The sequence below is a fragment of the Malus sylvestris genome, chromosome 15, assembly GCF_916048215.2.
Source record: "Malus sylvestris chromosome 15, drMalSylv7.2, whole genome shotgun sequence".
NCBI lineage: Eukaryota > Viridiplantae > Streptophyta > Magnoliopsida > Rosales > Rosaceae > Malus > Malus sylvestris.
The window spans coordinates 5567747-5592551 of NC_062274.1; the positions used below are offsets into that span (position 1 = coordinate 5567747).

The window sequence follows — 24805 nt, forward strand, 5'->3', positions numbered from 1 at the left end:
AAATATGCCAAGGGTTATTGTAATATGTTTTATGAAAAATCTTATGGAATACGTAAGTGTTTTGTCTGGTAAATTCTTGAGCTTTTTAATTTATAACTTTGTTTGTTTGAGGATGCTCCCATTTACACAGATCTATTGCTTCGTCCCTGTCGTTGATTCTCAACTTGAGTGCGCTCATGTTAAAGCATACATGTGCTACTAATCATCTTTTTGTTTTTCTTCTTTTGTTGGAAGGAACTACCAGTCATCTTTGGTGGTTTTTTTATGTAGAATCATCTTTTGGTGGTTAGAATATGGTGGGAGGGAAGTGTTTTAACTTAAAGGTAACTTTGAAATTGAAAAGTTAAAGAAAGGATCGAGAGTTTTTAAGGTAAAAATATAACTACTCAAAAGTAAATCGTAAATGTGTTTTGCATAAAATGCAATGAGAAATTCAGTCAAACAGAGAAAAAATCGGGAGAAATAAGATTTTGGATTGTAGAGGAGTTTACTCGGTAGCAATAGGTATGCTAATGCCACTATTCTAAACTTATAACGCCATGTTCTGTTTTTTAACTTTTTTACAGAATAATGTTTTATCGAAACATTTTGTACTAACGTATTCGGTGTAGATAAATGATTTTGTTCATGGAACCGGATCTCTTCCGGATCCCAATAATATGAGCTTAAAGATCCATGCCGTTGAAATTTGATCTAACAGTTACAAACAGGGGTCCCTTTAAAAGTTATAATAATTGTAACCATTAGATCAAATTTCAACGGCTCAGATTATTGGGATCCGGAGAGGTTACTGTTCCTTTGTTCATACACTAGATCCACGTTACTTGTGATAGTCCTATTCAAAATCTGACATGTGTTCGTATTTTGTATAATTGGAAATGAACTAGTATTACTTTTTAAATTTGAAGTTAAAATTGTGAAAATTGAAGAAACTGTAACAGAGAAGAAGAACAATATTTGGCTATTAAAAAAATGAGTAGGAATTCCTACTCAAAACTCTTAGTGTTTTAATCATAGAGTTTCGTGCTTATGATTAGAACCGTTCATACTATGAATCACACTGTAAAGATCATCTCTGCAAAAAAAATAAATTAAAACTAAGGTCGTTTAGTCAATCTATTGTAATAAATACATATACGGTTTGTAATGCTTTTACCAATATCATTCATTTGTTTTTAAACAGTTTGATGACTAAATAACCTTAGTTTTAATTGATATTTTGCAAAGACTGACTTTATAAGATGATTTATAATATGAACGATTCTGATTATAATCACAAAGTTTTATAAATTGAAAACGTACAATTTTGAGTAGGAGTTCCTACTCATCTTTAAGTAGCCAAGTATTATTCAGAGAAAAAATTCATATTTCAATTCCAAAAACCACCAGATCCCCTCCAACCTCAATTCCAGAAACCACCTATGCCACGAACTCAAGTAAATCCATGAGAAAATTGAGCCATAAAAGAGGGAAAGATTGGGAATATTAGTTTACAAAAAAAAAAAATTAGGAATATTTTGACTATCGATAAGTTCGTCGGGCCATCATTATGTCCGGCTCATGGCAATGGCAACAACATAAACGGCTAAACTCGTGCCGCTTAAACCGGTTTTATGCAGCTCAAATCGCATTATAATAAATTCCCTATATTCTCCACTACCACTAGTGTTTTAATTGGAAACTTTTAAATCTGACTCGAGAATTAAGTATTCTGATCTCTGTATTTAATTCACTCAAATTTAATTAGTTCTTGATTTGTTTACGAAGTAACGGAGATAACACTTTACATCAATAATAAAAAACAATTATACCTACTCACTCTAATGCTGGTTTGATCCTCACCGATACCCCTCGTTCTTACACTAACACTTATCTTTTGTCACCCAAAAAAAAAAAAAAATTATCAACCTTGATTTGTCAAGAATTGCTATACTTCCATTACATTGGTCAACACGACCGACCTAGAGTTTACAGGACGGCCACTATATACTGCCGGTAATCCCGGTTTTGTAACCGGGTCGTAAAAACAAAGTTTTCTTGCTGTAAAAGTAAATATTTCAATCAGAACCCAATTCATTGATACATGCCTATTGCTTACCACGACTTTTAATTGCACAAGACCAGCTTACAGGACTCTACAATATTACAAAGCTGAGACTTTGTCTTCAGAGCCAACACATGGTTTTGGGGAGGGTAAGATGTATGCAACCGCACCTGTTTCCGGACAAACTGTTTCTACTACTCGAAACCGCAACTGTTGAATCGTGTTTCACAAGTCATTACGTTACGTTAAGGTGCTGCTCAAAACCTCACCACCTGATGAATAGAGCTACATTATCTTCATCTACTGGCCATGTCACTGAAGTAAGCAGTTATCCCCTTCAACTTGCCATTTAAGAAGTTTTTCTCAACCTGAGATCAAATAATACCCCAACAGTCAGAGATAAAGAGTACAATACTCCGTTTGGTGATGCATAAAAACTGATGCAATGTACTTTCAGAAAAGAAGTTAACAATGTTCTAAACAGCAATACTGGTGGGATTCTAGGTCGATGATTCCCTCAAGGCAGTGCTATCCTTTGGTGGGAAGTGGGGAGGACAAGAAACTTGATGGCGTTATAGACTGAAAAGGGAAATGATAAACACACCCCTTCTCCCCTCCTACACACCCCTATTTAATTATGTCCGTTATCTCCATTTAATTTGTTTAATTAATCCAAAGGCCAGGAATAAAGAGGCACGTGTGAGAGGCTAAAATGAGTGCGAAAATCAGCTCCCCATTGAAAAAAACAAATATAAGAAAGTACCTCTAGTGACCATGGCCGAGACCCCGATAGAGCGATCTCTGCTAATTGGTTGATATCAACATTTCTCGGGAGAAACATGACAATCCTAGAAGCAACTTCCTTTGCGATGTTAAAGAGAAAATATCTGCACAATTAATCGACCGAGTTACATTGAGCCAGAGAGAATGAGATAAACTAATATGATTACCAACTCCAAAAGTTAAAGAAAAAACATAGGAAAAGAGGAGGAAAACACACCCATCATGTGGCTTAAGCATTGTCTTCATGTCGTATGTCTCTACTTTTGCATAACCAGGTCCTCCCCACGGGGGTGACAAAAAGACCGTGTCTGCCTGAAGTCAAGGAAAATTTGAGAACTGAAGAAATTTGGAAAAGCATGGGAAATAAACCATAGGTCCAAAGCACAAGGTTTAGTAAAGCATAACTGAAAGCATTTTGCAGTGCCAAACCATACAAACTACGAAATTGAAAACTGTGAACACATAGGAAGTCAGTTTTAGTACCTTCAGCTTTGGTGCCAAGCGGAAAAAGTCCCCCGTTATGAAATCTATCCTGTCATCAACCCCATAGATGGCAGCATTACGCTGTGCATAATCAATCTTCGTTGGATCAATATCAATTGCAATTACATGTTTGCTTCTGCAACATCGCATGTATAAGAAAATGATGAAATTAGGATTTCATCCCTAACTAGCCTATAACTTTGACTGAAACCTTATAAATCTGAAAATCTTGATTGAAGGACATTAAACGTTGTCCATATCACCATGCATTTGGAAATGAAATTGCATGTCATATTTCCAGCTTTTTTTAATAGTTTCTGTTTTCCTATTTTATCTTTGTTGTTTTAAAGGAAAAATAGTAAAAATTGTATGAGAGGTTACTCACATCTGTGCAAATTGGATGGAATTCCCACCAACTCCAGAAAAACAGTCAATGATGACATCACTACCACATCGTTCTGCATGATGCCTAGCTAGAAGCTCTGGAGTGACAGAGAACCATCCTTCCTCATCCATTTTTATACCATCATCGTATTTGGAGAATAATAAGTACCGTTGACACCAATATTTTCCCATATCAGCAGAAAACTCTTTGAACAACTCTTCAAATAGAAGCTCTGCTGTATGAGGATTGGTCATCAGAAAGGATGTAACTAGATAAAGAAATTAAAAATGCACTACTATCAGCAATAAAATTAAGCCTTTAACCTTTGTTCTCATTAGATAACTTTCTCTGAATTTTCTTTCTTCTCACTTTCTTCTTCCGTTTTTGTACAGCAGGGTCAAGCTGTATTTCCAACTGGTTTGTTGCCAAAACTTCATTTCCTGAATACATATTACTATCCTCAGACACTTCATCAGTGTATGTATGGGACAAGCTGCGAACAAAAAATTAGTAGACAAAAGCTCATATCAGTTTTAGAAAAACAAAGCTGAAACAGACCAATCAAGACCGTTATTCTGAATTTTACCTGCTTGTATTTAATATTTGAAATGCGTCAAAATCTTCGCAATCTTTGAGAGTTTCCTCACAAAAATTAGGTTCAATAGGCTCATTCTTGAGTTCAATAGTACTTTGTTCATCAATCTGTTCAGCAAGAATTGGTTGCAAACCACTGTTAGAAAGACAATAAATATACCTAGATATATGATCCTGGACATCTGATGAGAAGCATGATGCGTTCCCATCATTGCAGGTGTTATTGTTCTCGTCGATTTCATCTGAATGTACCGGACATCTGCTTACAGTGACAGTTGACAAAGTGGTTTCAGGCATAGAAGTGTCAACAGTGAGTTCAATCCCCCCGGAGATCTCATGATATGGCTGACCCTGTGAAACATCTTGAGTAATTGATTCTTGAAATGAATCAGTTTTACTCACACCACATAAATCTGTTGTCTTTGAATCAGTACTAACATCAATCTCCATTACTTCAGAAATCACATCATTTGGTTTACATATGGCGTCAATAGATGCTAAATATTCCATGCCCGGGGGTGGATACCATGTGGAAGTATGTGTTTTGATATTATAGAAGTAATTTCTCATGTAGTAAGAATCCCAATATACCATCCAGTCTCCGGAATCACCGTTGTCTTGGCAGTCAGTTCCATCAGGGTCAAGCACTTCTGAACACATGGAATATGAAATTGACTCAGAAACACCTCGCGGTTCAGGGATATAGTCCTCGCATGTTTTGGTAAGTTCTGCTTCGTGGGAAGCCACTAATGAACACTCTAAGTGGTCATGCTCCGTTAATATTTCACCTGATTCTGTCTCATCATTGCCAACAGCAGCATCTGCTGAGCAGCTTTCAGGGCAACGTCCAGCATCTAAATCAGTTGAGCTCACCGCAATTCTCATTATGTCATTGAGCAAATGGCAGCTGTGTAAAGGGTCACAACCCTGGGCATCATTACAAACGACGGCCAATATTCCATCACGATCTTGTTCTTGGACAGCATCACCAGTAATCTCAGTTGAATTTTCTGGATTATCACCTTCAACAGAAGGGCACTGAAATTCAACAGCACCCGCTGCAACATCAGAGGAAGATGATTCACTTTGGCCCATCATTGGCAAACAACACAAAGAACTGCTTGTGCTACCATTGAATATCATAGGAGAAACAGTCTCTCCCTCACTCACTTTGGAAGGCTCCATTGCTCCACGTACAACGTCCAGAGAACTGTCTGTTTGCTTCAGGCGCATTCCCTTTCTTCTACCTTCCGTCTTTCTGTTCCTCTTCTGCAAATTGGTATCAGCATCAAGTTATCAACACACCACAAAAATAAATAAATAAATAACTTTATGCTTCTGAATATGATGGTAAATGTGAATGTCAAAGAATGAAAGGAGCAGTATTCTATCTCCAACTGAAATGCCATCATTCTACATATACCGACGCACACGGAAATGTATAAGACGGATGTTAACTTACCTCCTTATTTGTGTTGAATGAGACTGGAAGCCCCAAGGCATTCATCTGGTCAGTAAGCTCCATATCCTCCGGCGAAGCCCCACATTCTTAAACCCCGAAATTCCCCACTAAAATCGTTAATACCACCAAATACAAATAACTTAACTATAGCTAAACACATAACAAATGAATAATGAAATCGAATTACCAACCATCGCCGCCGTCGCCTGCTGGTTTCTGAAATTACACGGCGAAATCCAAAGCATTCAGTATAAAGTCTCAAATTTTCGAAAGAAAAGTGCGATTGAGCTAAAAAATCAAAAGACTTACAGGCCGGCTCATGGAAAAGGACCTGTCCTTCGTCTCCTTTGAGCCGTCGTCGCTGTCCAAGCACACACAGAGAGTAAAGTCAGTGCCCTAATATTTGATAGGGGAGAGAGAGAGGGAGAGACGAACCAGAGAAAGACTTCGGTGAGCTTGAAGAGAGAGCCGAGAGCTCTCATGGCAGGACCTTGGTCTTCCAGTTCGGCCATAGTCACCATGGCCGCTCAACTGCTTCAAATTATTCGCCCACCTCGTTTTGTAGCACCGCCGAAATACGGCAAGCGACGCCGTTTCCGTCAGGACGGAAAAAGGTCAAAGCAATTAAGAAAATAAGGATTAATTACATACTTGCCTCCTAATCTTCTGAGATTGTTTCATTGTAGTCCAATAACGCTGTTCGTTACTTTTTGGTCTTGGAACTTTTGAGATTGTGTTTAATGAGAAAACTTTCGTCTTAAAAAATAGGGTAAATCTTAATTTACTACCTTCAAATTTCGTAGTTTTCAACATTTAGTATATGAAGTTTTTTTCATCTCAGAATCATACATAAAGTGTTAATTTTTGGATAGTCTCATACATTCGTTAGTCTGGTTGTTCAGTCTCCCGTTAACTAATGAATTGGCGCGATAATGATTGGGCGCAACGTGTCATTAAGGGGTCCACGTGGAAATTAAAAATTTTAAAAAAACCAAATTTTCAAATTTCAAAAAAACCAAAAGATTTAAAAAAATTTAAAAAGTTAAAAACCTGAACTCTTGGCAGATGAATCTCAATTTACCAAACCTAAATCTGAACCCTTCCCTATCGCCCAGACCCTTTCTTCCTCCTCCGTCCTTGTTGACTCACTTTCGCTAATTTTGTATCTCATCAAGCTTTCGAGAGTCCTTATTGCAATAGGAATGCCTTGACACTTGTCTGCAATTCTTCTTCCAATTGGCACCAACATCAGGTTTTCATCCTCCCTTCCTTTTCTGAATGCCATTTTCTTGAACGATGTCTAACACTCTTCCTCTCGTAAACGTTGTCACACATACGGTGAATCTACATCCATAACAGAGGTATCCTTGGTGCTACGAGTTGTTACCACGATCTTGCCTCCCTTGGCACCACCACTTAACAAATCATTTGACTGAAGCCAATTATTACGATTTTCATTCCATACATCGTCAAGAACAAGTAGGTAACGTTTCCCATCCAATTTCTTTTGAAGCAAAACCTGCAATTCCTCCAATTCCATAACCATTTTTTTTCTGCGGACCATTTCACAGATGAGAAAATTTTGATTCTTGTAAGTCATCTGCATTGACAGTACTCAAAATCTTCGAAGCAATTGACCGCACATCGAAGTTTCCATAAGCCCACACCTACATCTTAAGCTGAAAATAGCTCACTACCCTCTCGTCATTGTACAACATTTTTGCAAAAGTAGTTTTCCCTATCGCCTAAGCCACTTCTTCATCCCTCATGTTCTTCGTTGAGCATCATCTTTAACCCAGCACATCACAACAACACATCACACCAATGAAGCTCTCTGCCATTGGAATATCATACCAAATCCAATGACCATGCACTGCAAGAAGCAGAGTTGGGCTTGGGCATCATCTCTAGTCTACGTGATCTTTCTCAGCAAGGTCAGAGCCTTCTAGATTTCAAACACAGGGAGACCGATATAAGTTGGGTTGGGTATGGAAGGATTAGGGGATGGATGGGTCGGGTTGGGTATGGAGGAACTAGGGGAGGGATGGATCAGGTTGGGAGAACGACAAGTGCAAGTGGGGATAGGGACGGAGGAGGGAGACCGAGTCAGTGAGGACGAAAGAGGAATAAGGGGTTTAGGCGATGGGGAAGAGGAAAGGTTCAGACTTAGGTTTAGTAAATTGAGATTCATCTGCTGAGGTTCAGCTGCTAAAGGTTCAGATTTTTAACTTTTTAAATTTTTTTTAAATCTTTTGGTTCTTTTGAAATTTGAAATTTTTTTTTTTGAATTTTTAATTTCCACATGGACCCTTAATGACATGTGGCGCCCAGTCATTGTCCACATGGGCGCCACGTCATCAGTTAACGGGAGACTTAACAGTCAGACTAATGGATGTATGAAACTGTTCCAAAATTAACACTTTAGGTATGACTCTGGGACGAAAAAAACTTCATGTACTAAATGTTGAAAACCACAAAACTTGAGGATAATAAACTTAGATTTACCCCAAAAAATAGATAGAAAAGTTATTTGTAAAAGCAGCTTGGGATATTAGAGAAATTTAGGGCCAGATAAAAATATTTCGTAAAGTTAAAGGGGCACATTTGCAATAAACTCATAAATTAATTATAAAGCGATTCCTGTTTTTCCTAGGCTTTTCTTTCCCCTTTTAATAAACCATAACGAATACAATCACAGGAAAATCAACTTGAGAGGAAACATGGAAGACGACGAGATAGATGAGGCGATGCTGGTGGAGGAAGACCCATCTCCACCGCCGCCGAAAAAGCCGGGAAAATCCCGTACGAAATGCTTCAGGAAAGCAAGTCCTCAGTGGAGGACATAGTGACGAAGATGTTCACCATAAAAAAAAGAAGCCAAACCTAAATTGGAGCTCCATGAGCTCGTCACTCAGATGTTTCTCAACTTCGTCACCCTCCGCCAAGTTTTCAAATCTTTCTAGGGTTTCACATTTTTCAAAAATTAGGGCTTTAGGATTTTAGGGTTATATTGAATTTGTAGGTGAATCGTTCAATCTTGGTCGAGGAAGACCGGGTGAAAACAGAGACAAAGAGTGCGAAGGCACCGTCGATCAAAAAAATTTCAACATGATATTAGAGCCCACAATTTATATGCCCATGCAAGTCAAAGGCTTGTCACCAAGAAATGTGAGCTTGAAAACAAGCTTGGATTCTTAACATAGAGTCGGTCTCATCATTAGGCCATTTCCAATCGAAGGCTGATTAGATGGCTCGTTTTAACCCTCTGACCCTCTAAGAAATTAATATTTTAATGAACAGTACATGGCCATATTTGCTTCCATCTCCAACCGAATGCCAAATGGCTCGTTTCAGCCTTGTCACAAAAAACCATCTTTAATCGAAGGTCAAATGACCATAGGGTCAAACATAATTTATTATTTAAAAACTACAACTTAAATTCAAATCCAACAACTAAGTGACGTCAGCTAGTCATTGGTAGCTGACGTCATGCTAGCCGTTGGATTTGAATTATTTTTTTGCTATAAATGGGGTGGATATTGGGCTATAATTCACACAACTTTGAATTCAATCTATTTCAATTCAAGTTTGCAATGAATTCCAACTTTGGATCATTTTCGGATTCCAACTAGGGGTCCTCATCCAATTCCAAATTGGAAGAAAAATGGGTGCAGATGAGGAGTTTGATGAAGAAGCTGAAGTTAGGCGCAACAAACAAAATAGAGCAGTAACTATAATTGTGGCCATGGTGTGTCAGCCAACTGAAGAACAACCTCAATGGGGTGACTCTGTTGCTGATTGCTCTTACAAACCACGAAACAGAGCTGAAGACTGTGGGTTTCCGGGTATGATAGGGTCATTAGACTACATCCATTAGGATTGGAAGAATTGTCCCACCGGATGGCAATGAGGCTTTTGCAGAAGGTCGAGGAAGTCAACTGTTGTGTTAAAGGCGGTTACCATGTATGACACATGGATCTGACATGCTTTCTTTTGAGTCCCTGGATCCCAAAATGACATTACAGTTCTTAGGCATTCACCCATCTTCAATAGCCTGACGGAAGGTAAAACACCTTAACTTGACTACTACATCAACAGTCGTCAATACAATATGGGGTATTACTTGGCAGATGGCATCTACCGAAAATGGGCGACACTTGTCCAAGCAATTCCAAACCCTAGGAAGGACGCCAAAAGTTGTTTACCTTAAACCAAGAGGCAAACTGGAAATATGTTGAGAAAGCTTTCGGTATTCTACAAGCACGGTGGAAGATCATCAACGAACCGGCAAGAGGGTGGAGTAGAGAAAATTGGGACTCCATCATGATGTATTGCATCATATTAATCAATATGATAGTGGATGATGAACGAGATTGGTATATTGATGGAGAATCCAATGACGACCATAACGATCCAAATAGGTCAAGAATGGCTCATGCAAAAATATATGATAAGCCTAATTTGTTTTTCAATCCAAGAACTGGTAGTATCTCTATAAATGAGTACATGAAGCGTTATAGAATGATACGTTCCCGTGCCACAAACAAGTACCTACAACAGGATCTTGTTGCACATCTTTGGGCCAAAAATAGTATGGAGTAGGCATTTAAGTTTTATGTTGTTAAATGTTTTTTAAAATGTTGTTAAATGTTTTTTTTATGTTGTTTGATGTTTTTTAATATTATTTAATATTGTTTAATGTTCTTTCATGTTACATAATGTTATGTAATGTTTAATGGTTTAGAAGTTATAGGGAAAAAAAAGAATTTTTACAATTTTTAAAACAAATTTTGTAATAAAAAAACTGTAAAAAAATAAAAATAACAGCTAGCTAACGTTAGCTAGCCGTTATATTTGAAAATTTGGCATACCATTCATGTCGGATATAACTGACAGAAATAAGTACAATGTTGTCGGATATAACCGACAAGAATAATGAAAATTCTAGCTCGGCCCGAGGCTGGCTGGTTAAGTTGGGCTAGCCGATTGACCCTTTGGCTATTTTTTGTCCAATGAAGCCCACGAGCCATTTGACTTAACCCTCAGTTAGAGACAATTTTCGGATTATTTTTAGCCATCTAACCCTCTAGACCCAACTTTAATGCAAAATCTTTGGCCCTTCGTGTGTTAAGCCCTAGCACGGCTCCACTGCAAAAGCAGAGTGTTAAGCTGGGCCCTTCCTTCCCTTCATTTCGTAACCCTGGCTGCCACAGTTCTCAGTTCCACCCTTATCTCTCTTCCATTTCCTCTCTGCCAAAATCAATACCACATCCCAAGCGTCCATCATCAAACCCAGCTGCCATCGCCTCCTTCCATCCGTTTCTCGTATCTCCAAGAAAATTGTGCTCACTCAAACCCATTGGGCAAACCCGAGCCACAAATCCCTGCCTCTCTGCAATCCATGCCCAAGCTTTCTGTAGATCAAACACATTCTTTCATTTCTTCTGCCAGCTCTCAGACTCTATTAATCCTGCAGCCGCTCTGCCTTCAATCCTCAAAACCATTTTCAAAATCCATGTCTCTTGAAAGTCATTGGACATAGGTAGGTGTCAGAACAAGGCACAAAAAAGTCCTTATTTTGTGGACATCTTTGAGCATAAAACAGCATATTATGCCCTTAGACCAAGGGGCATGCACATAATCTAGTTGCTGCATTGTTGCTATTGCTCTATGGGCACATTTTTTGTGCCATTTGGCCTCATAGCACACAAATAACTTTGTATGTGCACGTAAGTCCGGAAATAAACAAACTTTAGCTAATACAACTTATATTATTACATTTACTGTATGTTTGATGAAACTCTCATAAAGTTTCTTACATTCAACAACTCTTTGTAAATTATTGACAACAGAAGCAAACTTAATTAATTAGCAGCTAGGGCTTAAGCGATAAGAAAGAGCATACGGTTTGCATGATAGTGAGTATGAGGAGGATAACAGCGGCAATTGTAGAAGCAGTTTTCCAAGGAGTGTCCAAATAATCGCGCTTGAGAGTCGCTGCCCACTTGTGCCAAGGGCTACTCGTGCGGTAGTCATTCAGTTGCTTACAGAGAGAGAAATAGGCGTGTGGCCAGCCCATCTTGCTGATGCGGTCGAATAAAGCCACCAGATCTCTGTTGCTGCCCAGCGTGTTAGATATAATTCCACTCTCGATGAGTATGTTCACGTCCTTTGAAGTCCTGATCATGCACCCCATGAAGAACATGTATTGGGAGACGTAATTTCCACCAGGAGGGAAATCGCTGTTTTCCTCAAACACCATCAGATTTAGGAGATGAGTTCCCGTCCGATAATCCAAGTACGGAATTTTCAGACTGCCTCTGTCGAATTTTATCTCGAGTCCACAGCTTGTCGGAATTAATTTCTCGAACCTAACCCCGGCCTCGTGCAATGCCGTCACACTCGGCGGGATTAATTCGACAGTAATATTAAGATCTCCATCTGATATTGGTGATGATATAATCTCCCTGGGAGAGTAAAACGACCATCGTACAAGGGCAGCCAAATGATCCTTCATATCTTTGTCCAAAAAAAGGTAACCGTCTGTTGTAGTTGCCGGAATACGATTACCAATATTATTATTGTCAACCAAATAAGCCTTGAAGAAGTCGTGTGCAAGCCGTTCAAGGTTCACTTCTTTTTCATCCGGTGGAGGGTGAGGGAGGACGAGTTTTCTGTATAGCTTGTCTAGAACGAACCAGGGAAGTTGATTTTCGATCAACAAGATGTCTCGACAAACGTCTACCAGTATCCTCGTCCGATGGAATATAGGATCAGCAACCTTGGTACTTCTGAATTTCGGAAAGCGAGACCGAAGCATCAGCTCCAACAGAAAAGCTCCATCTACCACCATCATTAATGCAAAATCGTCGTTACTTAGTTCGACGGACTCGGAATAATAAGTCCTGGCTTTTTCCACCCATTTGCCTGCCCATTTGCCCGCTAGTTCTTCGAGGACTTCTACGAACATGAATCCGGTCGGGGACGTGGACGTCGACATGTACCGTTCAGTAAAGGATAATGCATAATACAACTTTATGCTTGCAGACCTTAAGGATTTGTAATGATACGGTCCGATTGATACTACTCGAGGTCTGTAGGATTCCTCGTTGCCTCTGCAAAATCTCTCCGGGACTCTGTAAATTAAACGATGGTCTCTCTCTGGGAACATATGACTTCTGCCCAGGTCTTTATTAAAGTTTTTGTATAAGACGTCACGATAACTTGCACTCTAAAATCACATATATACAACAAACTTCATTAATATTAAGTCTTTATCAACAGAATTTTGATGTGTTTAATGAAATATAACAGAAATCTGATGTGTTAATTATGCGTGTGTAATGTGTATATACATGCATTGATTGAGTACGTACGTGTGAGACTCCTAGACCTAGATAAGATCATAGTAGGCCTACCTCATCTTGTGGTTCTGGCTGACTAGATGATGGCCTGCCCTCCAGCTCCGAAGATGTATCTGTATCCATGCTGCAGCCAGTTGGGCAATAAGTGGAGTATGTTAAGGCCTATATATACACACACAAAAACCGCAAGGATCCGTGTTCTTCAAATCAAGTATATATGCTTACTTCAAAGAAAAGTTTTCCTGCTGTATTCCTTTTATCATTTCACGGCAACCAGATCCCGCCTTCATGTATTGGAACCACTTCCACGAGTAACAGAAACAGTTGACCCCAACTCTCGCTCTAAAACTTCATTCGGCATCGACTCATTAGACTCAGGCCTCAATTAGCATACAACCTCTGTAAACACCAAGAAAAGTGGCTGCATTGCCCGAGTATCTTTGTTCATCCTTTAATTTAGTAGATCTATCGTTTAAATGTACTTTTCAACATATATTCAAGTTATTTCCAACTGTTTTCTAAGAGTCCAATTTGTGCTCGAATCCGGCTAACTTAACAAACCTGTTTACATTAAGAACAAACTGGAATTGAGAAGGGCTCTAGACTCCCCCCTTTTTAGACCTACAAGACTATGAACTAAAAGTCCTTATTAGGCAAGAAAAAGAACTTAATGCAGACTTAACCCATCTGCGACAATCTTTTGATAACAAAGGTTTAAGTAACTTGGGGCGCAAGTAATCGACTTCAATCATATCTATTCCACATATGTTATATTGAGATAACAGTAGCACGCCTAGCACTTCGTTACTCTTGATTGTGAGCCTCAAGGCCTACACCTAAAGCCTTACAAAGGCACCTTTCAAACTAGCTTCCCTGCCCTCCCACTTCTCATACACTCTCATCTCCTTCTATTTGTGCGGTCACGGTTAAGCCACGACAACATTTTATATTACTATTACCTTTTGTCTTATTATCTTTATAAAAAATCAATATAAAATGTTGACGTGGCTTAATCGTGACCGCACAAAATAGAAGGGGATAAGAGTGTATGAAAAGTGAGAGGGCAGAGAAGCCGGGTCCCTCTTCTTGTAGCACAACAAGCAGCAAGAATTCAACCAACAACACATCAAGTGCCAAGCCGTGCGAAGGGCTAGATCCATATTTGCCCTGAACACTTCTGTGCGTTTTTCCCATTCTCAAATAGGCCTCCTGTCACATAAACTAAACCACATCCACGTTAATGCTGGAGCAAAAAACAAGAAAAAAAAAAGAATTTGTCATATGAATTGAGATTTTAATTGATTTTTCATATTAAATTTTTGAAATCATCAATTGTCATTTCACTTTAACTCCATTAAGTTTTCCATCCAAAATAAGTCTTGTGTTCAGAGTTATTTCGAACATTTAAATATCTCATTCTCATTCTATTACGTTGCCTTCGGCCAAAGTTTTTTTAGGGGTTCTCAAAAAAAGAAAAGAAAAAAGAGGTTGATCTGGTATACCGTATACAAGTATTTGAGGATTTGTCATTCGAAAAAAAAGGAACAATCTATACTTGCTTAACTGTGTTTCGAAGTGAAGATGACTAAAAGAATATAGTCATTGTAGACCCTTCAATCTATGGTAAAGTTAGATGATATTCTTCATATTGAAAATGTCTAAAATAACCCTAAACACAAGTTATGTGCAACGCACGTGAATTATTTTGAATGAAAAACTTAACGAAGTTAGGGTAAGATGACAAATAATGATTTCAAAAAGTTAGCATGACAAATCGCTTAAAATTTTAATTCATATGACAAATTGAAAAAGAGTATATATTTATATGACAATTCAAATAAATTTCCAAAAGAAAATTATCAACCTTGATTTGTCAAGCATTGCTCATCATATTGGTCAACCGGACTACACAACAGGCCTAGAGTTAACCGGACGGTGACTATATACTGCCTGTAATCCCGGTTTTGTAACCACGTCGAAAATCAAAGTTTTCTTGCTGTAAAAGTTTTACATTTCAATCCGAACCCAACTCATTGATACATGCCTATTGCTTACCACACGACTTTCAATTGCATAAGACTAGTTTACAGTATTACAAAGCTGAAACTTTGTCTTGAGAGCCAACACAGGATTTTGGAGAGGGTAACATGTATGCAACCGCACCTGTTTCCGGACAAACTTTTTCTACTATTCGAAACTGCAACCATTTAATCGCTTTTCACAAGTCATTACCGTTACGTTAAGTGCTGCCAAAACGTCACCACCTAATGAATACAGCTACATTATCTCATCTCCTGGCCATGTCACTAAAGTAAGCAGTTATCCCCTTCAACTTGCCATTAACGAAGTTTTTCTCGACCTGAGAGCAAATAATACCCCAACAGTCAGAGATAAGAGTACAATACTATGCTTGGTGATGGATAAAAAATGATGCAACATTCTTAGAGAAAAGAAGTTTGTAAACTATAATAGTGGTGGGATTCTAGGTCGATTATTCCCTCAAGGCGGTGCTATTCTTTGGTGGGGGATTGGGGAAGACGAAACTTGAAGACGTTATAAACTGAGGAGGGAAATGATAAACACAGCCTTTCACCCTCCTCTTACGCATTCCTATTTAATTATGTCTGTTATTTCCATTTGATTTATTCAATATGATGGCCAGTAATCAAGAGGGATGCGTGAAAGGCGAAAATCAGCTCCCAATTGAAAAAAAAAAAAAAAAAATATATATATATATATAAGAAAGTACCTCTAGTGACCATGGCTGAGACCCAGATAGAGCGATCTCTGCTAATTGGTTGATATCAACATTTCTCGGGAGAAACATGACAATCCTAGAAGCAACTTCCTTTGCAATGTTAAAGAGAAAATATCTGCACGAATAAACGACCGAGTTACGTTCAGCCAGAAAGAATGAAACTGATATGATAACCAACTCCAAAAGTCAAAAGAAAAAAAAAAAGGAAAAGAGGAGGAAAACACACCCATCATGTGGCTTAAGCATTGTCTTCATGTCGTATGTCTTTACTTTTGCATAATCAGGTCCTCCCCACGGGGGTGACAAAAAGACCGTGTCTGCCTGAAGTAAAGGAAAAATTGAGAACTGAAGAAATTTGAAAAAGCATGGGAAATAAACCATACGTCCATAGCACAAGGTTTAGTAAAGCATAACTGAAAGCATTTTGTAGTCCCAAACCGTACAAACTACTCAATTAAAAACTGTGAACACATAGGAAGTCAGTTTTATTACCTTTAGCTTTGGTGCCAAGCGGAAAAAGTCCCCCGTTATGAAATCTATCCTGTCATCAACCCCATAGATGGCAGCATTATGCTGTGCGTAATCAATCTTCGTTGGATCAATATCAATTGCAATTACATGTTTGCTTCTGCATCATCACATGTATAAGAAAATGAGGAAATTAAATGTTGTCCATATCACCATGTATTTAGAAATGAAATGACATGTCATATTTTCAGATTTTTTAAATACTTTCTGTTTTCCCATTTTATCTTCGTTGTTGTTTTAAAGGAAAAATAGTAAAGATTGTAAGAGAGATTACTCACATCTGTGCAAATTGGATGGAATTCCCACCAACTCCAGTAAAACAATCAATGATGACATCACTACCACATCGTTCTGCATGATGCCTAGCTAGAAGCTCTGGAGTGACAGAGAACCATCCTTCCTCATCCATTTTTATACCATCATCGTATCTGGAGAATAATAGGTACCGTTGATACCAATATTTTCCCATATCAGCAGAAAACCCTTTGAACAACCCTTGAAATAGAAGCTCTGCTATATGAGGATTGGTCATCAGAAAGGATGTAACTGGATAAAGAAATTATAAATGCACTAATAGCTGCAATAAAATTAAGTCTTTAACCTTTGTTTTCATTAGATAACTTTCTCTGAATTTTCTTTCTTCTCACTTTCTTCTTCCGTTTATGTACAGCAGGGTCAAGCTGCATTTTCAAATCGTTTGTTGCCAAAACTTCATTTCCTGAATGCATATTACTATCCTCATATACTTCGTCAGTGTATGTATAGGACAAGCTGCAAACACAAAATTAGTAGACAAAAGCTCATATCAGTTTTAGAAAATCAAAGCTGAAACAGACCAATCAAGGCCGTTATTCTAGATTTTACCTGCTTGTATTTAATATTTGAAACGCGTCAAAATCTTCGCAATCTTTGAGAGTTTCCTCACAAAAATTAGGTTCATTAGGCTCATTATTGAGTTCAATAGTATTTTGTTCATCAATCTGTTCAGCAAGAATTGATTGCAAACCACTGTTGCAGACATCATCAGAAATCAACTGCTTGATTTTGTTTCTGATACTGTGGGCAACATGCAATGAAAACTGCTTGATTTTGTTTCTGATACTGTGGGCAACATGCAATGAAAGCAAAGTCTCAGGATAATCATAAAGTAATATCATACGCATAAATTAGATTCGTGAATCTCAACAGCAAAATGAAAAAAAATAGAAAGAAGATAAATATACCTAGCGATATGATCCTGGACATCTGAGAAGAAGCATGATGGGTTCCCATCGTTGCAGGTGTTATTGTTCTCATTGATTTCATCTGACTGTACCGGACATCTGCTTACAGTGACAGTTGACAAAGTGGTATCAGACATAGAAGTGTCAACAGAAAGTTCAATCCCCCCGGAGATCTCATGATTTGGCTGACACTGTGAAACACCATGAGTAATTGATTCTTGAAATGAATCAGTTTTACTCGCACCACAAAAATTTGTTGCCTTTGAATCAGTGCTAACATCAATCTCCATTACTTCAGAAATCACATCATTTGGCTTACATATGGCATCAATAGATGCTAAATATTCCATGCCTGGGGGTGGATACCATGTGGAAGTACGTGTATTGATATTATAGAAGTGATTTCTCATGCAATAAGAATCCCAATATACCATCCAGTCTCCGGAATCACCGTTGTCTTGGCAGTCAGTTGCATCAGGGTCAAGCACTTCTGAACACATGGAATATGAAATCGACTCAGAAACACATCGTGGTTCAGGGATATAGTTCTCGCATGTTTTGGTAAGTTCTGCTTCTTGGGAAGCCACTGATGAACACTCTAAGCGGTCATGCTCCATCAAATTTTCACCGGATTCTGTCTCATCATTGCCAACAGCAGCATCTGCTGAGCAGCTTTCAGGGCAACGTCCAGCATCTAAATCAGTTGAGCTCACTGCAATTCTCATTATGTCATTGAGCACATGGCCCCTGTGTAAAGGGTCACAACCCTGAGCATCATTACAAACGACGGCCAATATTCCATCACGATCTTGTTCTTCGACAGCATCACCAGTAATCTCAGTTGAATTTTCTGGATTATCTCCTTCAACAGAAGGGCACTGAAATTCAACGGCACCCGCTGCAACATCAGAGGAAGATGATTCACTTTGGCCCATCATTGGCATACAACACAAAGAACTGCTTGTGCTACCATCAAATATCGTAGGAGAAACAACATCTCCCTCACTCACTTTGGAAGGCTCCATTGCTCCACCTACAACGTCCAGAGAACTGTCTGTTTGCTTCAGGCGCATTCCCTCTCTTCTACCTTCCTTCGTTCTGTTCCTCTTCTGCAAATTGGTATCAGCATCAAGTTATCAACACACCACAAAAAAAAAAAAGTAACTTTATGCTTCTGAATGTGATGGTAAATGTGAATGTCAAAGAACGAAAGGAGCAGTAATCTATCTCCAACTGAAATGCCATCACTGATGTTAACTTACCTCATTAGCGTTGAATGAGACTGGAAGCCCCAGCGCATTCATCTGGTTAGTAAGCTCCATATCCTCCGGCAAAGTCCCACATTCTAAAACCCCGAAATTCGCCACTAAAATCGTTAATATCACGAAATACAAATAACTTAACTATAGATATAAACACATAACAAAAAAAATCATGAAATCGAATTACTAACCATCGCCGCCGTCGCCAGCTGGTTTCTGAAATTACACGGCGAAATCCAAAGCATTCAGTATTAAGTCTCAAATTTTCAAAAGAAAAGTACGATTGAGCGAAAAGAATCAAAAGACTCACAGGCCGGCCCATGGAAAAGGACCCGTCTTTCGTCTCCTTCGAGCCGTCGTCCCTGTCCAAGCAAACACAGAGAGTAAAGTCAGTGCCCTAATATTTGATAGGGGAGAGCGAGATGGAGAGACGAACTGGAGAAAGACTTCGGTGAGCTTGAAGATAGAGCCGAGAGCTCTCATGGCTGGACCTTGCTCTTCCAGTTCGGCCATAGTCACCATGGCCGCTCAACTGCTTCAAATTAATCGCCACCTCGATTTTTAGCAACGCCGAAATGTCAACAATGCAAAAGCTTAGGAACTAAGCAAACTAGGGAGAGAAAGAAGAGAAGGAAAGGTTGCGAAGATACCATAGGAACTAAGCAAACGAGAGAGAGAAAGAAGAGAGGGAAAGGTCGTTCGAACTGAATATTCTCTTTCTATTCAACTTGTATAAAATAATTACAACTATTGATATTTATACATTAGTCAGACACCTCTTTACTAATGCACTACCAATAACACATAGACACTTGTCATAATCCTATGCACTCATAATCTTATCAACTCTATCATCCCCTCGCAAGCTCATGCGACAAACTGCCAAGCATGAGGTTGGAGCAATTCCGAGTAAACCGACGTGAACACAAGCTTTTAGTAAACATGTCTGCATACTGATATGTAGAGGTAACAAATTGCAATCACAATGAAGAACTGGGACATTCGAACACTTCGCATGCAAATCGTGAAGAAGTTGTTGTATCCAGATAACCTCAGCAGTGGTTGTAGCCATTGCCCGATATTCAGCATCAATGGAAGACCTACTATGTGTGTGTTGTTTTTTAGAACTCCAAGAGATGGGACTATCACCCAGAAAAATGACAAACCCTATAGTTGAACGGCCATCATTGGGATCCTCTGCCCAATCAACATCTGTGTATGCTTTTAATTGAGAAGAACCTGATGTAAAACATAATCCCAAATGCATAGTACCTTGGAGATATCGCACAATACGTTTTGCAGCAGCAAAATGAGTTTCTAAGGGTGAATGCATAAATTGACACACTTGATTAACTAAGAAAAAAATTTCTGGTCTCGTAAATGTAAGATACTGTAAGGCCCCAACAATACTTTTGTAAGTGCTGGGATCAGAAACAAGGTCACTACCATGATTCAGAAGCTTTTGATTAGGATTACAAGGTGTAAGACAAGGTTTACAGTCAAACATGTGCATCTTTTGGAGCAATTCTTTAACATACTTGGCTTGGTGAACAATGAGACCTTGATCTTGATACTCAATTTGTAAACCAAGAAAAAAAAATGCAAGAGACTCAAGTCTTTCATTTCAAACTCTTTGGTTAATTGAGAAATAATACTTTGAACCTTCACATCATCACTGCCAGTTAGGATTATATCGTCAACATATAGTAGCAGTTCAATGACTAAAGAACCATCACACTAGACAAAAAGATAAGGATCTGCATATGAGGACTTGAACCTTAACTTCAGTAAAAAAACCTGAAAACCTTTCATTCCAAGCTCTGGGAACCTGTTTAAGACCATACAAAGATCACTCCAATTTGCACACATAATCTAAACAACTCGAATCCATAAACCTTTGAGGTTGAGACATATACATTTCTTCCTCAAGAAAATGATGCAAGAAAACATTCTTGACATCTAGTTGTTTAAGCTTCCAGTTATGAGATACACCTAAGGCCATAACCAATCTAAATGTGGTTGGTTTAACCACATGACTAAAAGTTTCATAGTAATCGAGACTAGCCTCTTATGAGTACCTCTTGGCTATAAGCCGAGCTTTGTACCTAGCCACTGAACTATCCGGAATTTTCTTAATCTTGTAAATCCATTTGCAACCAACAAGGTTTTTGTCAGGTGGTAAAGGAACAAGCTTCCAAGTTTGTTAGTGAACTAGAGCATCCATTTCTTCTTTCATGAGCCACTGAGTAAACTTGACTGCAGTAGAAAAAGATTGAGGTTCCATGAGTGCAGACTCCTTATATATTTAAACAGAGAACACCTTCTTTTTAACAATTCCAGACTTAGACCTGGTTTGCATTAGATGTGTTCTGTGAAGTAATACACACTGGTTGCAGATCATTAACTTTAGACACTATAGTATTTGGATGAACTTCGAAATATACAGTAGGTAAGATCTCTGAAGAAGAACCAACACTTGTGGATGAAGGAACAAGATCACTAGAATGATTGTGTGGAAAAGATGTAGATTGAGTAACATGCTGAGTTTGAGATGTAAAAGTAGTGGAATGTGGTGAACCAAGAAAAGGAAAAGTTTTTGGAACACTAGTGGTATGAATGAATGTATTAGGATGCACATGTAGAGAAACAGAATGACCAGACATATTTCTGGAAATGTAAGACAAGTCATCAAATAATGTATGAAATCGGGATTCATAAAAAACTACATGTCTATACACCAACAGCTTATGATTTTTGAGAGAAAAACGTATATATACCTTGTATTGTGCATCATACCCCAGAAAGATACATTCAGTAGTCTTCGGGTCAAGTTTATTGGTTATGTAGAGTTTTAGAGAAAGATAACACAAACAACCAAATGTTCTCAAGTGTGCAAAGCTAAGGTGGGGAATGATGTAACATTTCAAAGGGAGACTTCATATGTAGGACATGTGTATGCATCTTGTTTATTAAAAAAATAGTAGTAGCACATGCATGAAACCAGAACTTTGAAGGTAAAGAGGCTTTGTTGTAAAAGGGTGATAGCGGTTTCTACAACATGTCTATTTTTTCTCTCAGCCAACCCGTTTTGTTATGGGGTATAAAGACATGATTTTTTATGAACAATGCCTTTGGTAAGGAGAAATTGTTTAAACCGAGTACTAATATATTCCCCACCACCATCACTTTGCAGTATTTTCACATGAGCAGCAAAGGAATTTGAGACAAAAGCAAGAAAGTTGACAAAAACATCGAACACTGCAGCTTTATTATTTAATGGAAAAATCCAAGTATACCTTGTACATTCATCTATAAATAAGACATAGTACATGTAACCTTCTATAGACATACTAGGTGAGGTACCCCAAACATTAGTGTGAATCACTTCAAAAGAAGTACTAGACTTTGAAGCAATTATAGGAAAATGTAATTTTGTAAACTTGCCTTGCAAACAAGCTTTACATGTACAAGGAGGATAATTACAAGGAAAAGAGATATGAGATTTACTAAGTGATGCAGTAACTATTGACTGTGCAGGATGTCCTAACTTGCAATGCCACAATGCAGAAGTAACCTTTTGACCTACATATGCAACTGGAGAAGATAATGGGAAATAGACCTCGGTTGATTAAGTATGGGAAAAGGATAGACAACATTCTTACTCAGTCTTTGGAATAGCATTCTCCTGTATAAAGAGAGAAACATCATTAATTACACACTGACACTTATTATCTTTGCACAACTGATTAATGGGTAGCAAGTGTTGAGACAATTTTGGAACATGCAACACATAATTCAACTTAAACTCATGTGACTTAGTGGAAAGAGAAGAGGAACCAATGTGTTTGATAGCTAAACCTTAACCACTAGCACTGGTCATTGATCATTTGACGGATAAGCAGTTGTCATGTGTAAATTTGATAAGTCTGAAGTCATATGATTGGTTGCCCCAGAATCAAGCAGCCATAAATCTTGCTGAAGTACTGAGACAGTTTGTGCTTGTATAGTAAGAAGAGTATATGACTTATTCATATAAGATTGATGCATCTGAGACATGGCAAAATGTTGAAATTGTGAATTTTAATACCACTGAACCATGCCTTGCGTAGATCCAAATTGATTCCACACAGGAGCTTGACCATATTGTCCATGAGGCATGAGACCAGACATAGGTGTAGAAAAAACTGGAGAAGAATGTCCTGGAAATCCTAAAGAATTCTTGTTCCTGTCAAAGCACGTAGCAGCAACATGACCAATTTTGTGACATATTTTGACACCCGTGTTGAAAATAGTTCAATGCAGAATGGCCTTTGCGATCACAAATTTAACATATATAATTTGGATTATAAGGTTGAGATAATGACTTGTGTACCATTATGCTGAGAAGTATTGAATACATCATAAACCGGAGACTGAGAAAGACCTCATTGAGGATAAAACTGAGTATTAAACCCATTATGTTGGCCTCCAGAATTATTGCCACAAAACTTCTTCCCTTTTCCTTTGCCTTTGTAATTGCTACCCATAAAGTTGTTGTATGAACCAGAACCAAGTTGAGTGGCAAAAGCCATGAGGACATTAGTCATATATAATATAGGTAATTGGTGAAAACCTTGAGGCACCTGTTGAAAACCTGGGAGTGACATAGATGATAATGGCATAAACAACAATGAAGTATTAGGAGGACCAATAAAGCCTTGAGGCATTGGTGAAACATAATTTGTTCATGAGGAACCACCATGATCAAAACTAGATCCAGAAGCTTGAGTGAACATGGTAGACATTAAAGGAATTTGTTTAGTAGTTTCATCCAGAGTAGTTTCTTCTGCCTTTAATTGAGATCGCAATTCTTTGAGTGAAACAAGATTCTCCCTTCCACATATGACTGCTTTAATTGTATAATACTCACTTGGTAAGCCTCGCAAAGCAACAATTACAATATCCTCATCAGCAATAGTTACACCAGCAACAACTAATTGATCTTTGGACTCCTTAATCTTCTGAAGATATGGATCAACAGATTCAGGGTCTTTCTTAATATTCTGTAGATCAATCTTGAGTTGAACAATACTTGTTCGAGTAACACTAGAAAACTGTTATCTAAGATTCATCCACATTTCTTTGGAACTCTTACAGCCAATAATGCACGACAAAGCAGAAGGAGCAAATGTAGCAGAAATCAGAGTCATTAAAGCCTTGTCATGAATCTTCCATACTTTGTACACATCCGAGATAGGGTGATTGTTATCAACTGTTTCTTCTCAGAATCAGAGTGCTCAAACTTATCAAGACATGGAACATAACCATTCACAAAACCAACAATTCCATTTCCTTCCAATAACAAATCCATTTGAAAATTCCATGTTACATAGTTGGAGTAATCAAGTTTCACCGTGACAGTATTCCTAACACTCGGAGTTAATGACGAAATAGGAAACTGTGTAAAAGCTAATTGAACAGAAGTCACCATAGTGTGCAACAATTTGTATGTAATACTTCAACAACCTTAAGACAATTTTAATAAGCAAGAACAACACACAAACTCAATGGAATACACCACCACCAACAACAACAAGCCAGGAATTGTAGAAATCAACAATCTTGTGAATACGAAACAAGAAACCCTAAAATCCTAGGGTTACAGATTACCAGGAAATCGGAAAAATCCAGCAATTCAACACGCAGATCTAAAAGAATCGAAAGAATCAACAGAACCTGATGGACAACGACGACCAAGAATCCAACAAATCAACCGACTGAAAAACCGATCAACAAAGCACCGACGATGCAGTGCGATCACCTGATACCAAAACGCAAACGAAGAAGATGAAAACGGATGATCGGAGATGATACCGCACACCAACCACTACCGGAGAAAAGTAAAGGAAGCACAAAGGATCGTCAACCGGAGGTGTGAGC

At 38.3% G+C, this 24805-nt stretch overlaps 1 protein-coding gene across 13 annotated transcripts; it reads right to left on the reverse strand.

The window, feature by feature from the left end:
- Positions 1 to 1913: 1913 nt before the first annotated feature.
- LOC126603904 (uncharacterized) lies at positions 1914 to 19594 on the reverse strand. Of its 13 annotated transcripts, none has more exons than XM_050270927.1 (12): positions 19323 to 19594; positions 19197 to 19248; positions 19078 to 19102; positions 18887 to 18969; positions 18635 to 18733; positions 4282 to 5327; positions 4019 to 4188; positions 3696 to 3927; positions 3311 to 3446; positions 3045 to 3139; positions 2808 to 2931; positions 1914 to 2412 (listed from the first exon to the last, which is right to left on the reverse strand). In XM_050270927.1, the coding sequence occupies exons 1-12, from the start codon at positions 19406 to 19408 to the stop codon at positions 2341 to 2343; spliced, it is 2220 nt and encodes a 739-aa protein (XP_050126884.1). In that variant the 5' UTR covers positions 19409 to 19594; the 3' UTR covers positions 1914 to 2340. The 13 variants fall into 13 exon arrangements, with proteins under 13 accessions (XP_050126884.1, XP_050126883.1, XP_050126882.1 ...); XM_050270926.1 differs by lacking the exons at positions 18635 to 18733; positions 18887 to 18969; positions 19078 to 19102; positions 19197 to 19248; positions 19323 to 19594 and adding exons at positions 5460 to 5558; positions 5752 to 5837; positions 5943 to 5967; positions 6061 to 6112; positions 6187 to 6419; XM_050270925.1 differs by lacking the exons at positions 18635 to 18733; positions 18887 to 18969 and adding an exon at positions 5752 to 5837 and having other exon boundaries at positions 4282 to 5558; positions 19323 to 19593.
- Between the last annotated feature and the right edge of the window lie 5211 nt (positions 19595 to 24805).